The 16174-nt window shown below is 37.7% G+C and overlaps 1 protein-coding gene across 4 annotated transcripts in view; it reads right to left on the minus strand.

Moving 5' to 3' along the window:
• The window catches only part of LOC122089816 (chromatin structure-remodeling complex protein SYD-like), a 46331-nt gene extending 34268 nt beyond the window's left edge, over positions 1-12063 (minus strand). The window contains exons 1-6 of one of the 4 annotated variants that reach the window (XM_042659510.1): positions 11897-12063; positions 11217-11331; positions 11053-11114; positions 8212-9371; positions 8072-8127; positions 7691-7957 (exon numbers count right to left, since the gene is read on the minus strand). In XM_042659510.1, coding sequence (XP_042515444.1) covers positions 7691-7957; positions 8072-8127; positions 8212-9371; positions 11053-11114; positions 11217-11321 — 1650 coding nt within the window. In that variant the 5' untranslated portion in view covers positions 11322-11331; positions 11897-12063. Of the gene's footprint in view, positions 1-7690; positions 9372-11052; positions 11115-11216; positions 11332-11896 lie in introns of all 4 variants that reach the window. The other 3 variants (XM_042659508.1, XM_042659509.1, XM_042659507.1) reach the window with 3 other exon arrangements.
• Between the last annotated feature and the right edge of the window lie 4111 nt (positions 12064-16174).

Consider the following 16174-nt stretch of genomic DNA (forward strand, 5'->3'; position numbering starts at 1 on the left):
AATAGAAACTTCTAACACTAGGACTGACTTGCAATAGACATACTTATGCCCCGTGACTCAGTTAACAGCTACTAAATTTAAAAGATAAATGCAATTACAAGAAGGGACCTGACAAAGAAACAACCTCTACCAAACCCAGCATGCAACTGCATCAGACACAATATCATCATTTGGCATCAGTATTTAAGGAACATGCTGAAGTTCAACCTTCGTCTATTTAGAAAGAGAAACATATTTGTCCATGAACAAGGCCCTAAATATTTCTTTTATCAGAAATTTAATATTTGAAGTGAAGTGATAGCTAGCAATGTGCTAAGCAACTAGACTCCTTGGAATGGGTAGAAGTAATAACCCCAACCAGATTTCAAGTCAATTTATAAATTTTCAGCCTTCAACAAAATGATTTCCCCCCTTGGAATTAAGAGAACAAAAGTAATCAAAGAAGCAGAAAAAACTTGGATTTCTTAAAATTCTTAAAAGAAAAAATCCTTCATTTTTTCTTGGCTCCTCAAGGATAATACATTACTAAATTGCCTACTGTTACTGATGCAGTTCAAAAGAACAAGAAGGGCAACAGCAAACCAAGCCATCAAACTGGACCAAGATGGACTAATAGGTTAAATTTTGAGTGTCCAATGGTTATGTGGGCCATGGGCTAAGTATTTTTGGGTTTACAATTGTAATGGGCCACCTAATGTGGATCTGAGATTATTAATTGTCATTAGCGGAGTAATTTTATATTATGCTTGGTGGAAGTTAGGTCAATGTTTGAAGGAAGTTAGTTACATGATTGGTGGATGTGTTAGTGAGTGTTACTTCTTTAATGTTTTGTTATCCTATTTAAGATGTAAGAGGCATAAAGCTCTCAACCAAGAATTAGACAATGAAAACATTGCTTTGTGCATGTGTGTGTGAGTATGAGATGCCTCGTGTTGTGAGAGACAGCAGCTCTTGGTGAGATTCCAAGAGGAGATCGGTGGGAGCCATCTTCTAGCAATTGGGACCAACATATCTTCTTCTTCAACCCAACTCTTAATCTTCAAGTTCAGTCTTCAACCCAGCCTTTGCCCAAGTCAATAAATGCATGGTAAAGTTGTCATTTCAGTTTTCTTTTCTTATTCATTGTTAAGGGCTGTTCTGATTCGGATTTTCTTCTTGAGTTCAATCCGTAGTTTGAGGTATCAGCGAGATCTCGCTAAAATCTTGTTTTTGGCTTTGGAGAGCTGAGACCATAGGTGATACTAGAAACTGACAATATCTGGCTCAATATCTCGGTGTCTCACCTAGATTCGGGCTCATCTCGACTCAACCTAATCACATGATGTTTTAAACCCCATTTCAATAGATTTCTCGCCTTTCTCACTAGATCTCGGCTGTCTCACTCTGCTGTGAAGAAACACCCTCCCACACACACACACACATAAATGCTTCTTCTTGCCAAATCTCACCTCTACAATAGAGATTATCAACTTCAACACTTGGAGATTGAAGATTGACACTTTTTGATATCTTTTAATTCCTTATGCTTATTTAAGTTGTTATACACTTTCACTTGATTTATGTGTTTTAAAAGTATTAGATATTGTGTGGAATAGCCTAAGGTAGACCTATGCCATAGGCTACTAACCTAAGGTCTGAAGTCAAAATACCATTTTGGGTTTTTTTTAAAATCTAATGTTTCCACCATGTTTAAAAGGCCGAAAATAGGCTAGATGACAAGTACCATGGGCTAACTTGCCCATATGGCCACCAAAACCCATCCCCAAGTTTTCCCAAGTTGTCATGTCCAAAAATGCATGGTTACGCAGAGATCTCACTAGACCACGGTTTGTCCTAGGCGAAACCATGAATGAAACCAACACCTCGAACCTTGGTTCAATCATCATCTAAGTTTCAGCCCAGCATTGCAACTCTCTTTCCAGCAGATTGTAAGTGTCGTATTTTCTCTATAATCCTGGTTCGTCCTAACCCTACAGTTCTGGTTTTCTTGTGGAATTCTACCCCTACTGTTAGGTGATTAGACCCCACCACCAACTCTACTAGCCCAAATATTAGGGATTTAAATCCTATTCGGGATCAAGTAGTTAGTTTCTATTTTGTAATGTTCTAAAATAGCTTCTATTCTGAAGAGATACTTAAGTTGTAAGGGATTCTCCCTACCAAACATAGGGGTTTCCTATTTTCTTATTTCCATGAAGTTATAAGTAAAGAGGAGGGGATCATCCCCACTACGAATGATTTTGACAAAAAACCATAGCTCTTTGCTGTGATTTTCTGTGAGATGCAATAGCAACCTTGGTGGGATGCCAAGGTAGCTTGGAGGAAAGCCAAGTAAATTGATGAGATGTTGGTCGAGTTCTAGGTGGGAGACATAGTCCTATCCCTTTCTTTTCCATCTTCTTCTTCTTCTTCTTTTTCTTCCTTCACTGAAGGTCATATTTTGATTCCTTCCCTATCTTACGCATTCAAGTTATTGTTTCTGTTTAACATATAAACTACAATTCTGATTCTATCTGTTGTCATTGTTCCTCTTAGCCTCAGACCTGGTTTTCTAAAGCAGATACAGCCTTCTTTTAGTCTACCATGTCCTTGTTTGTCAGCAGTCTACTGTCTGGTCTCGAGTGTTGTTACAATACTATTGTCCCCACCCCCGTCTAGTTCCAGCAAGTTACTAAATCTGATTACTATCTATCTTAAGTACTGTTTGGTTACTGAATCTGTTCTGAGTTTCTAATATCGTTTTCACTTGCTATTCCTTGATTTAGTAACTTGATTTCTGTAGTTACTAAATCTAATTTCAGCAACTTTCTGATTTGGTATTCTTTTGATTTCTCCAAATCTGGCCATTAGATGCTTATCATATTTTAGGGTTTTATTCAACTGCTAGAGGACATACTCAAGCAGATAACAAGTTTGACCAGAGTTGTGGATCTTAAGATAATTTTCTCCCATTCTAGTTTTTTATCGATGTTCTGAGATCCTGCCATTGGGAAGAATCTGAAACCTGCTGTCAGGTTAATTCAGAGTCCATTAGTTACCAACTTGGCAAGGGTAAGTTAAAGATACTGGCTAAGCCAGGCCTGGAACTTGTTTGAGAGCAGAGATCCAATACCTGCCCCCTTGTAATTAAGAAAGAGATTTCAAATGCAAAGGCAAATACCTTAAGAGCAACCCATCAAAACAAAACTCTATCTTCTGCGCTGGAAGAGTTTCTACTTTCCACTTGAACAAATGAGTACAAAGGAAAGAAGTGAGATGCCACTTTCAATTTTTCCTGATGCTCAAGTCAATCCATCCAAGCTGCATCTCAACTATTTGAGTTCGGTCCATCAATAACAAACAAAAAATTCCACCAACAAAGATATGCTAACAGCCAAGGTGAACTGACTTCTAGGCCTTAACTTTCCAACTGAGCTCAAATGAATCTCACGATAGAAATTCCTCCATATATTGAGTTTCACTCCAGCATGCATAATGATCATCCTGCTCATGGTTTGAGCTACATATTCCAACACTTTTCACTTCTAATTGGTAAAACAAATCTTTTTTAGCACAAAAAAACTAACAGGTGAATATAATACTTCTATGAGTAAAACAAATATTTATTTATGAGGGAAAAAATTTTGCGATGTAAGACTAGAATCTAAAATGATCCTAATCCCAGGCAGGATCTAAAATTGTAGCTGATAGAGAAGATTTTGATTACTCACAAACCGTAGCTCAAATGGAGCTGAAACTTGGAATAGATGAAGGTCCTGTATGGGTCAACAAACCCTCAAAAGATGAGACAATTCCAATAGTTGAATTTAGAGTTATATTATCTACATAAATTAGGAAACTTCCGACCACTTTTCAGAAACTAGGGTTCTTGGCATCAGATGATCCTCAAAATTGGAATGTAGAACCTTAGAGGCCGTTTGATTTTGTTTCAACCGTTTCTGTGTCTAGAAACAGCAGAAACGATTTCCCCCGTTTCTGTTCCAAGAAACAATTTTTTTACCTCAAAAAAGTGTTTGATTTTTCTGTTTCAAGAAACGGTTTCTTATGCATGTATCATTAATTACAGTTATGCCATTAGAATTTTGACAAAAGAGAATATGTCATACATGATTAAAATGAAAAAACCCAATGTGATAGAGATTCAATAGGGAATATTTTTTTAAATGTCACATAAGTAAATAGAACATAGAGTTTTCTATTACGTAACATACACTCTAACAACTAACATAAAATCATTAATGGTAGCAACTAACATAAAGTCATTAAAATCAAAACATCAAGGCCCATCAATTGGAATCATAGGCATTCCCTTCGATATAGCCATTTGATTTGCTATATTTATCCTCAACATTGACATCTGTCTTGCTCCTCTCTGACTTGTGCTTGTAGTTGGAGCAATGAAGTCTTGATGATTAGGAGGATTTAGTTGATCAATTACATTCTGTTCACAGCCATATTCATCAAAAAGATCATCTTTAATAGCTTGTTCTTTGATGTAGTTGTGAAGCCCACAACATGCAACTACGATGCTGGCTTGGTCCTCGATACGGTAACCCTTCATGCAATTTTCCTTGGAATTAATAAATAATAAAGAATAACAAACAACATTAACAAAAAATACTTAATAGAAGGAGTGACCGAGTGAGTGAGTGAGAAACTGAAACAGAAGTCCTTATAAGATATATGATCTACTTTCAAAATCTTCTTTGGACTTTGGTACTTGGCTTCTTTGTAGGATCTATAAGAGTGAGATCTTGTGATCAACTTTGTTGCAGCAATTTCTGCTGGCAAAGTTCCACTAACAGCGGTTCAAGTGCTGTGGGTGAACCTGATCATGGACACATTGGGTGCTTTGGCTCTTGCCACTGAGCGACCCACAAAGGAGCTAATGAAGAAGCCACCTGTGGGTCGGACTGAACCACTCATAACCAATGTCATGTGGAGGAATCTCATGGCTCAAGCCCTGTATCAGGTTTCTATCCTCTTGACCCTACAGTTTAGAGGTGAGTCTATCTTCTCTGTGGATACAAAGGTTAATGACACCCTGATCTTCAACACTTTTGTGCTATGCCAAGTGTTCAATGAATTCTTGGCCATTGGTTGGATTGTGAAGTGGATACCAGTTCCAGAGAAACCATTTCTCTGTTTTCTCAAGTGGCAGGGCTACAGAAATAGACAGTAATGGTCACACAATTAGAGCAATTAGAGCAATTACCTTCTGGCTGCTGAAGGTAATTGGATTAAAGAACCTAACAAGAAATTATAAAGAGTAGAGACTCAGAACTCAGCTCAATAAGTAACAGAAAAATGGTCACACAATTAGAGCAATTGAAGCATATTGTACAAATAGCTAAAAAATTCTGAGAACTTGAAAGAAATATTCACTGACAGAAAGATGAATGATTCGGAAATTCAACACATCAACTAGAAATATAAGCAGCCCAATCAGTAACCATTAGAAATAGCAGCAATAACACTCCCACTGAAAGCTAATCTCCTTGATTGAAGACCCAAAAGACAATTAACAAAACAGGCTCATAAAAAACATAAAACCCATATTTCAAGAAATTTAAAGTAAATGAAAGGCAACAATTTTTTACAGAACAGAGAGAGAGAGAGAGAGAGAGAGGGAGCTATCCTCAAACTTGCCGGCCATACTCCACAACATCCAGAGCTGTGGAGTTGCAGAGATCAATTCTAATTCATCCACTACGATTTTCCCTTCCTGAAGAATGATTGGGTTATATATGCATAATACGTAATACGGTAATAGTTTGATCCAGAATCACTCTTCATTGACTTAAGAACTAGCTCATTAAGAACATCAACCACCGATTTGCAATCAAGCCCAACCAGGCTCATTAGTTTCCTTAACTTCTCTACCTCCCTCTTCTTTTAGAACCACTAATGATCCCTGTTACACATCAGGCTTCGGCTAGGCCCTAGCACAAACAGTTGGAGTGCTTGGTCTGCTGGTAAGGCCTGAAGGTTCGGCTAGGCCATGGTGAGAATTGCAATCAGTCCAGAATCAGGTAATCAAGTCTCAGGATATCAAGTAACCCACCAACTGTTACAATCTACAAATTGATCCAGAGACATTATAGTAACAATAATATTCAGGAAGAAAAGAAAACATTCAATATCTCGACCAGCGAAGAATTAGGAAAGAACAACAACAACATCAGCAACGGCAACAGCAAACAGAGAACTTAAATCCATCAGAGATCAACAAGACAACCCTCAAATCCACACAAATTAGAAAGAATCAGAAATTAGGGTCAGAGATTACCCATTAGATATCAACAAGATAAACCCCAAATCCCCACGTTACAGAGATTAAATCAGATATGATACCTGAGCTTGACGATACGAGAGACAGAGAGAGAAAGAGAGAGAGCAGAGAATGCTAAGCTTCGAGAGAGAGCAGAGACGAACGCTGGAGTTTCGTGTGAGAGCAGAGACGGTCGCCGGTGCTTCACGAGAGAGCAGAGACGGTCGCCAAGCTTTGTCGAGAGTTGCAGCGCTTGGAAAGCTACACGGAGATAGGAGGGTAGGGCGTCGGGCGTCGGGACTCGGGACTCTGGGATTTCACGATTTTTTTCCCTCACCTTGTTTCAAGAAACAGAAAAATAACTAAAAGCTATTTCTCTATTCTTGTTTCTGGGAACAAAAGTAGGTATAAATTTTAATTTTTATTTCATAAATAGGTGAAACAGAACAAAAAAATCAAACAGAAAAAATGATGTTTTTCTGTTTCTGAGAACAGAAAAATGGAAAAACCATTTCTAAAAACAAAATCAAACGGGCTCTTAGTATGATGTATAAGTAACCTTCAAAAGATGAGCCTCAACTGATGACTGGTTGGGAAGTCATGCTCGATGAATGAAAAATGAAACTTTATGGAGATTATCCGTAGCAGCTTCAAGCTGAACTTCAGGTCTTCAAATAACTCTCAAACACTCTTACAAAGGCTAAAACAGAAAATAAGAAAGAATAAAAGAGAAATCGAAGGAGGGTAAGAAGGGGGGAAGAAGGATAAGTTTTGGACATCTCACCCCTCACCTAGGGCCTCTCACCCAACAGCATATCACAGCAAAATAGCATAAGCCATCTCAAAATAAACTACATTCAATCTCTTTTTAATTGATTACAGCAGTCCTCCTTATATAGGAGTAGTTTCAACTTACAAATCAGAAGGTAATTAAAAAAGGAAACTAACGTAAGAAAGGAAACTAACCCAAAACAAACTTCTTGTCAAACAAGTAAACATGAAAATAGAAACTACTAACTAATCCTAAGATCTCCTAACAAATAATACTAACTTGCTAACCAAGAAAAAACAAAAAATGGAAACAAATCCTAGGAACTACTATTGCTTAAATTGATAGACAGATCTTGAACTTTTCTGGACTTCTTCCTTCCAAATCAGATGGGACAGTTAGCATGCTTCTAGAAGGACCATATGGGACACCAGCATTGTTCATATGAACCGTGTTCAGCATTCACGGGTACTGTTCACGTGAACTGATGTTTACTATCTTCTTCCTCATGCTTTGATCTACATTAAATTAATTACTTTTTTTAAGTGGGATTTTATTAGGCTTTAGTCTTGTACCTTACAAAATGATCTTTTAAAATTTCCTTCTTGGAGAAAATGTTGATATAACCCAGAGTGATGACGAAAGAGTACCTGAACCATCTTACTGGAATTGGCTGCAGAATTTAAAATGCCTCGATCCTGCTCTAAGACCCTTCCACCAGATAACGCCTCTTCTTGACGACCAGATGAACAAAATTGGGCATCCATACCTTTCTCAGAAATGCTTGGCACTGCATCCCTTATGAATCCAGGTTTCCTAAGTTCAGAATGAAAAGCAACTTTGGTAGAAGAAAACTCAACTGCAGGAGATTTCACAGGCGTATCATTAACCATCATGTCATTGTTCTTCTCCAGCAGCTGAGATCCAGATGAAGACTCCATAATTCTCTCCTTATGAATCTTCGAAGTCAAATCATGACTATTGAAAGGAGAACTGTTATATTGCATTGGAGCAGAGAAACCTGGCCTTACCATTGGATATGAACCAAAAGCTCCAGAAATGCCTCCATGAACATTGCCAATGCCACCTAAGATTGCAGGGTTACCATGTAAGATGTTACTATTTACTGGTCCAAGGGACCTTCCAGGACCCCCAAGTTCAGTATCATTACCAAGAGATTCCTCCCCCTTTTGTTGTGCTGATTGAGGAGCACTTTGTTGCTGCCAAAAGCTTCCAGCCTTACAATGTATTGCTCCTTCAGAGGATTGGCCAGCTTCTTTACTTGTTCCAGGAGACTGCGCTGCTAACTGTTCGGCTGTTGAACCACTTGAAACAATATTAAGAGGAAACCTAGAGCCTTGAGAATTTTCTGATTGGAACGCCACTTTATTCTGAATCCAGCCACCAGAACTGAGAATTTCATGCCTGGACAATTGCATTCCACCTTTCTGTTGTCCTAAGGCACCATGAGCAGAAGAGACTTCTCCCTCTTCCGGATATTTTGGAGTCGGAGCCCAAGACATTGAATTTGTGGTTTTTGTTTTATCACCTGGCCTCTCTATTAAACTCTGATTTTCTTGCTTGGTCTTAAATATTGATCCCAATCCACCAGATAAGGAAGACAGATAATCTACGTGACCACTACTCTGAACAGGGTTGTGTTCACCTCCTTTAAGAGCAAAACCGCCTTGTGCATCACCCTTGTTCATCGGCTTCCCCTTCCTTGGATTGAATCTGATGCTAGGACTATCTAGTTGATGAGGGTTGTCATTATGTGTTTCCAAGGCTGAGGTTGAGTCTGCTCTTTTTCTCTTAGCACTAGCCTTTTTAGTATCTTTTTTACGTCCTTGGTTATCTGGTTTTGTTTTATCACGCCTTTCCTGTGAGTTTGCAGATCTGGTGTCAAGACTGGATGGACTTTCATGATCAAATAATTTACCACTTCTCTGGGATACAGATCCATGATAAGCATCATGTCCCACACTTTCAGACCTGCTTGGCCCAGCAGGTGGCCTGTTCAGGACAACTGTCTCAAGCCTCCCCATCTCATTCTCAGGAAAAACTGCTTTAGACTCTTTCAAAACCCCTATCCCCTGGCTCGATCCCCCATAAACATCATCATTTATCTTACTACTTGATCCAGCATGCCATGCATTGACAGATGGACCTCTCAAAGACAGACCTACTGATGGCTGAATGTCAAGCTTCTCCTTGTCTGCTGACCTTGAAACTCCGGAATCTCCCATTTGTGTTCCACCAGTCATAGGAAGACGTGATGACTTCAACGCCTCAATATCAATACCATTTTGATTGATTACAGTTTCCATGGCCCTGGCATAGAATAAATCAGTTAAAATTTTCAACTGGAAGAGGCAATAATCAGGGCATGGGCATATTAAGCTTCCACTCCACTAATTTGACAAAATATGAGCTTCAATCTGTTGGTTTCATTCATCACCAAAACCATGCATTTTCTTATTTATTTATTTTGATAAGTACAAAATCATGCAGTTAGGACTTGGAGGATGTCACGGCAAAAGATATGATATAACCCTGGCAAACATGAACAAATAAAGAATATATATCTAATAAGAATAGGAACCACCATGTGACGTTGTGCGTACAAAGTAGTCACTTGCTATTGAATGAACCACAAATGAAGAAATGAACCTTTAGAAGACAAGATGCCAAGACACACAGTATGGATATTCAGAGCTTTAAACTTCAAACTCCACATCATTATTTTTTTTAGAATTATATCAAAATAATAGATTGTGTATCAGTAAGCCTTGCTATTCTCACCATAAAAATGATGACTACTCTCTCTCTTCTTCTCAGCGGAAGAATCCAGTGAGAATAAAAGGAAAACAATAATCAAAAGCAAACATGCTGGACCAGATAATGCATAATACAATGTACAGCTCTTGAAAGTGGAATCAGAGCCCCCGTGCACACACCCTCAGGTTGGTATACTCCCTGACTAGTTAGCCATTAGTCGGTGACTCAGATAGATAGACAAGAACCAATCAGGAGGCCCAAGGTCCTTGCTAGATCTGTCAGCCCAGTCAAAAAGCATCAATTTGTCCATGTTTAAGTCATGACTACAAGACGCGGAATACTAATTTTTTTGCTAAATTAATAGTTAATTCAGCCTGGGTGAGCAGGCCAAATGGTCTTTGGAGAAGTGTATGTAAGTCGTTAAGTTGCTTTATAAAGAATCCTAGTCAAAGCAATAAGTCATGTTCCTTATGGGAGTTCATTTTGTTCGAAAGAGTCTTGTATATGTGATGAACCATGGCTGAGTATTCTATGTTCTGTCAATTCGCCCTCCCTCCCTCCCCCCCTCCCCCCCCCACCGGTCTATCTTCTTATTATTCATTCTTCATTTATTTATTTTTTTCTTTCTCTGTTTTGTTTTGACCATAGTTGTCAAGGCATCAGCTTGGACACCTTGGTCCCCTTTCATCCAGGCCCCCTCCAATGCCTTGGATCATCTGGATGCCGTGGCAACTATGGTTTTCCTCAAATCGTGATTGTTGAAATGAGGGAAAATGCACTGCTTTCCCTCACTTTTTGTGCCTTCAATATGAGGACATTCAAACAAAGCCATACAGAATGTAGTCTCCATACTAGGGAAAATAAAGGGAAGGGGGTCAAAGTTATTGAACATCCTCAAAATAAACAACACCTCCAAAGAAGTGAACTGTGAAAACAATCCACATAATAGGTTTCTTTCATGCAAAAGCTTAAACATGGATCAAATGTTTTCCCCTTCAACAGCACGACTCTTATGTACCCATAGAAATAATAAATTCATTCTAATTGGAAACAAACTATTGGGTCTCAGTAATCATGATGTTACAAGTAGTGAACCCGGACAACCAAATCCATAAAAAATGTGAATGGACTTTGAAACCAGTAGAAACAGATCCAATGTAGCAAAAACTAAACAGATATATCTCTCATAAATACGATAATGGTAATGAGATTAATGGATCTGGAAGTGATTCACCTTGATATTACTTGATATGGCAAGGACTGTTCCTTCCCACTCATCTTCATGTGCTGGCATATCTGATACACCCGAATAAAATAGAAGAACCAATGAGGATATTATTTAATAGGTGTCAGATATGATCGAACAAACTTTTTCCAAATTAAGCAACTCGAATGTACCACGTAAAGTTTTGTTGCCAGTTTTGCAGGCTCGTCTTTTGACTCGTGAATAAGTTTTTGTAGAAACTTTGCTGCCTCAATTTCGACATGATGTGAAGCTGCCATCTCATTACAACTGCAAGAATAGATAAAACCCACTCTTTCAAATCAAGACCCTGTATATAAGAAACTTAGTGAACATGTGCAGACACAACAGTCTAATGCGATTTCTGGGTCATTTCAGCTCAAATAACACAGCCTAGGGTTTTGGACACTTACGAACAAAAAAGTAGGGGTTTTGTGTGGCTCTTAGAATCGGTATTTCACAGTAACTACAAATATTTCAGCTCGGCAGATATCAGTTGTTCCAAAACAAAATGAAAAGGAAAAAAAAAATGATGCCGAACGCTTAATTAAACGGAAAATCAGAAGAAATGCGAACTAATTGTGAATTTAACACCATCAAGATCTCAAAAAGCAAAAATGGTTCAGCCATGATGAAAAAAAGAAACCCTAAACCTAAAAGTTGAACCAAGATGCCCAAAATGAACCAACTCGCTGTGAATTCTCCTCGATGCAATACCGACGAAAAAAACACAGATGGGAATAGAAAATTGTGTGAAGATGATCAAACCAGGTTAAACTGAAAGTGAAGCTAAAACTAAAGTTTTCAAAATTCAGAACAGATGATGAAGACTTACCTGTTTAGGTCACGGAGATGAACCCCGCTCCTCTTTCTTGCTACTACGGAAACGACGGAGCGAGACGTTATATATCTTGAAAAATGAAAATCAAATCCCGCGAGCTACCGAATTATTAAGGGTCTCGCGGGTTTCTCACTGTCTACTGAACAGAAAAAATATCCAACCCCAAACAACGTCACCGGACACTGCATTACGCAACGCGCGTGATAATACTTTGGAGGGTGTTAACACCACGCGCGTTCCATAACACACGCACTTACTTTTTCTTTTTCTTTTTCTTTTTCTTTTTCCTTGGTAAATAGGGTATTATTGATGGGACAATGTTTTCTGTTCTACGAGGCCTTGCGCCATGGACACTGAGATATGCAATGACCACTATGCCCCTATGTGTGGTGGGTGTGAGCCTCTTACCCATAAGAGAATAAGAACCTTATCCATTTGCATTATCTAGGCCCAAACACATGGGGCAAGCTTGAAAAGACACTTTGGCCCCAGTAGTCTATATTGTCAGTTCTGCCATGAATCCACTGATGGATGGCAAACCGTTCTTACCTCTCACATCTTGTCTAGTCATGGGAGAACTCTTATTTTACTAGGTTTTGGTTCTTCGCAAAAACCTTTCGTAGATGTGTCTGAAAGTACCCCTTTGATCTCTCATTCTAACTTATGATAGGCGTGAAGCCACGCAAAAGAGCAAGATTCTTTATCTCTATTGATAAATTGTAACAAACATGATGCATCAGAAGTTCAAAAATCTTTGAGCCAAGGAATGTAAACACTCCATACTTTTTTGCATGAGACAACCAATGCTTTCCTTCTTCTTTTTCTTCTTATTCTTCATTTTTTTTTTCTATTTTTTTTATGAAAAATATAAACATTCAACCACATGAGACACCAAGCTTTGGATATCAACGATGATATGGGACACTTCTTTTTTTTTAGGGGGGGGGGGGGATTAGCAAGGTTGTTGATGAGGTAAATGAGCTCATTTTTATCTGATTCCACTTTAACTCTATCATGGGTGTGGGTAGCACAATATGTGTTGTGAATATGTTCAATAAATATTTTTTCCCAAAAAACAGTAAATATGCACACAACGAAAAAAAGGAGAAGGATTTATAGCAAACCTCATATGATGGCATCATATACAATATAGAGATAAACACTCATTTTTATTTGTGATGGGTGTCGAAGTTTGCAACATGGGGTCCAGGGTATTAAAGATGGGACCTGAAAATTAAGTGAGATGACATATATTTCAGCATATACGTATCGTTAATTTTTCCAAGTGAAATAAAAATATATTTATAAACCTAAAAGGCAATGTGGTCTCTACCAAATACACATGAAGAGTGGCGAAATGACCGCCCTACCACGTGAAAAAAAAAAAAATGGAAAATCCATTGTTGTTGATGTTTTTGTATGTATTCTCATTGGTCCTCAGTGTTGGTTCAATGGCTACACTGGCTTTTAGGAGCCCTCTCTCCCTATTTTTTAAAAATGATGGTATTTTATTAATGTTTAAAAATAGATAAATACATCATAATGATATTAGATGTGTTTAATACGGTCACGTTTTAGAAATTCCGATAGCAAAAATACAACACACATATTCAATATGAAACATTCGACAAATAAACAATAGCATCTATGAAATGAATTTATTTCAACTAAAATAAACACATAATAATTGTACTTACAACAACCCACAAGATGATCATAAAAACATCAATATATATCACTCACATTATTTATTTATTTATTTTATTTTTTATTGCGAACTGATAATGCCAAGCTGGCTATCAATGAACAAGGAACAAGGGAAACAATGATGATAATTATAAATATCAAATCCTTATCTCCACTAACTGACTGGAGAAGGATTTTAGAAGGGGCAAACTAGCAATTTAAACAGGCTTCAAAAACTGTAAAACTGAAACAGGATTCCAAACAAGAATTAGCAGTTAGATCACTAAATCGGTTGACTCGTATTGAAATCGGCCTTCACCGATCCCAAATTCGATCATCATTTCATACCTAGGAACCGTAGATTTGACAAGTTTTCAGACATGATGAACCGAGGATAAGATTATTCATCGGGACCGATTTTGGTTGATATCAAATCAGAATCGTCATGGACCTGATTCTGTGCCGATTCCTTGCTATAAAACCACGGATTGGGGACTGGGAAGATAGGCTAAAGTTGAAGCGAACAAAAAAAAAAAAAAAAGAGAAAAAATCCAATTTACCATTTATATATATATATATATATATATTTTTTTTTTAATTTTACCAAATGGTGTTAATTTGTTGTATACAATGCGGTTTGGTTCATATTTATTTGGCTGAAACCAAAATCGCACAATTTACTAAACGGTTACAAATTTTGAAACTACAATTGTTTAGTGAACGGTTTTAATCGCAATTTATTTCATACGGTTTCTAAACGGTTAGTAATCGGTTTATTAATTTATTTGCATGCTTACTAAAATTTGCCTTTATTGATAAATGCTTAAATCTTCTATCAACTTAAATAAGGTTTTGAACAAGCAAGGATTTAACTACATAACTACATAATATGAGTAAATTATTGAATAGACTATTGAACAGTCTTATGATCATCAATTATTCCATAAATTAAACCATATTGTTTTTTTAAAACAACCAAATATTTAATCGTTATCAAATTCACATCCTTAATTTTACTACTCCAACTCCACGCTAAGTACTATTTTGATATTATTACAATCAGACTCATTGTGAAGTTTGTAATTGCAAACGTACCATATAGTGTTAACACAGTTAGAAGCAGATGTTGAATGGCTTTTTTACCCCCTTCCCATGTTTTGTTTAAAACTCATCTTACAATTTCTCCGTCTTCGTTCCCAGTGGTGGCCGATGACTCTATTCCTCTTATTCTTCTTCATCTCCGTTCAGCAGTGGCGGAAACATATTGTCCCAAGATGAGCATGATATTGACACAGAGGATATCGAGAGTGGCGATATCCTTTTATCCCGTGAGCTGATCCAACGGATACATTAATCCGGAATTTTCAACCGTACAACTCTCCTCCACAATGATTAAATAATCCTTGGACATTATAATTGACATTATATTTAATCCCCTTCTTCTCTCGGTAAGTGGTAAGTGGTAACATCGTATAAACTTGGTATTGCCAAAGCCAAAAAAGCTTAGAGAGAGTTGAAATACACAGCGACAACGTGAGGATCATCAGAGGGAATTTTTGTTGGTATTGGCAGCAACAACAGAGAGTATTCCCCTTGCAAATTTGCTAGCAATTTAGTGAATTGTTTTGGGTTATTGAATAATTCTTTTGCCATTTGGTGAATTCAATTGGCTAAAAGCAATTTAGTGATCCTACCAGGAAACTTCTTCTATAATGAACTCGCATACTTTGAAACTTGAAATTGAGATTGCAAAGACTAAAGACTGGGATGAACAGTTTAAAGGGCTTGCTAATGCTTCCTCTGCAATTTCACTTTCTTCCCCGCTCATGAGAAGACCATGGCCGAGAAGCTCATGAACGTCATGCATTACGATGGTCATGGTGGTGGAGCTGCAAGTCTAAAGGTGATTTCCTATTACTTGTTTTCGTCTGTTTCTTCTGTTGGATGGTTTCTACCTCTCTATTATGTGATTGGGTTTAGGGTTGTTAATTGGGTTTCCGCCTCTCTGTTATGCAATACGATTGAGTTTAGGGACTTGCAAATCCAAATAATACGAAACACTAAATCGTCTGTTTCTTCTCCGATTTCAGAACATAAATCCCAAGTTAAAAACTCTAAATCCCAATCGGTTAATGGTTTCTCAAGGAAAAAGATGAGAATAAGGGTTGAGGGCAAATAGGTTATCTCCCTTGGATCAAGGGAATTTTGAGGTTTAAAACAAATTTATAACACACTTAACTATTTATCACTCGCGGTCATGGTACAGTTGATATATTCTACAATTTATAAGGGAAGAGTTTGTAATTTTAAACTTTGCATGAGAGGGGAGGGTTGTATAATACCTGAAACATTAAAGGGAGAGTAGTGTAATTTACTCAAAAAGAAAATAAAAGGGTAATGTTTAGGCTAGGTTTGGAAGCCAAGAATTTGTTCTTTATTTTCTTGGATAAAAAATCTTGCCTTCCAAACATAGCCTTAAGATTTGCTGACGTCCAGGTACGAGATTTTCATTTCCAGTTGCCAGTTGCCAGTTGCCAGTTGCCAGTGGCCACTACCAGTACAAATCTAATTCGAGGGAAAGGATAA

Source organism: Macadamia integrifolia, chromosome 9 (genome assembly GCF_013358625.1).
Source record: "Macadamia integrifolia cultivar HAES 741 chromosome 9, SCU_Mint_v3, whole genome shotgun sequence".
Classification (NCBI taxonomy): Eukaryota; Viridiplantae; Streptophyta; class Magnoliopsida; order Proteales; family Proteaceae; genus Macadamia; species Macadamia integrifolia.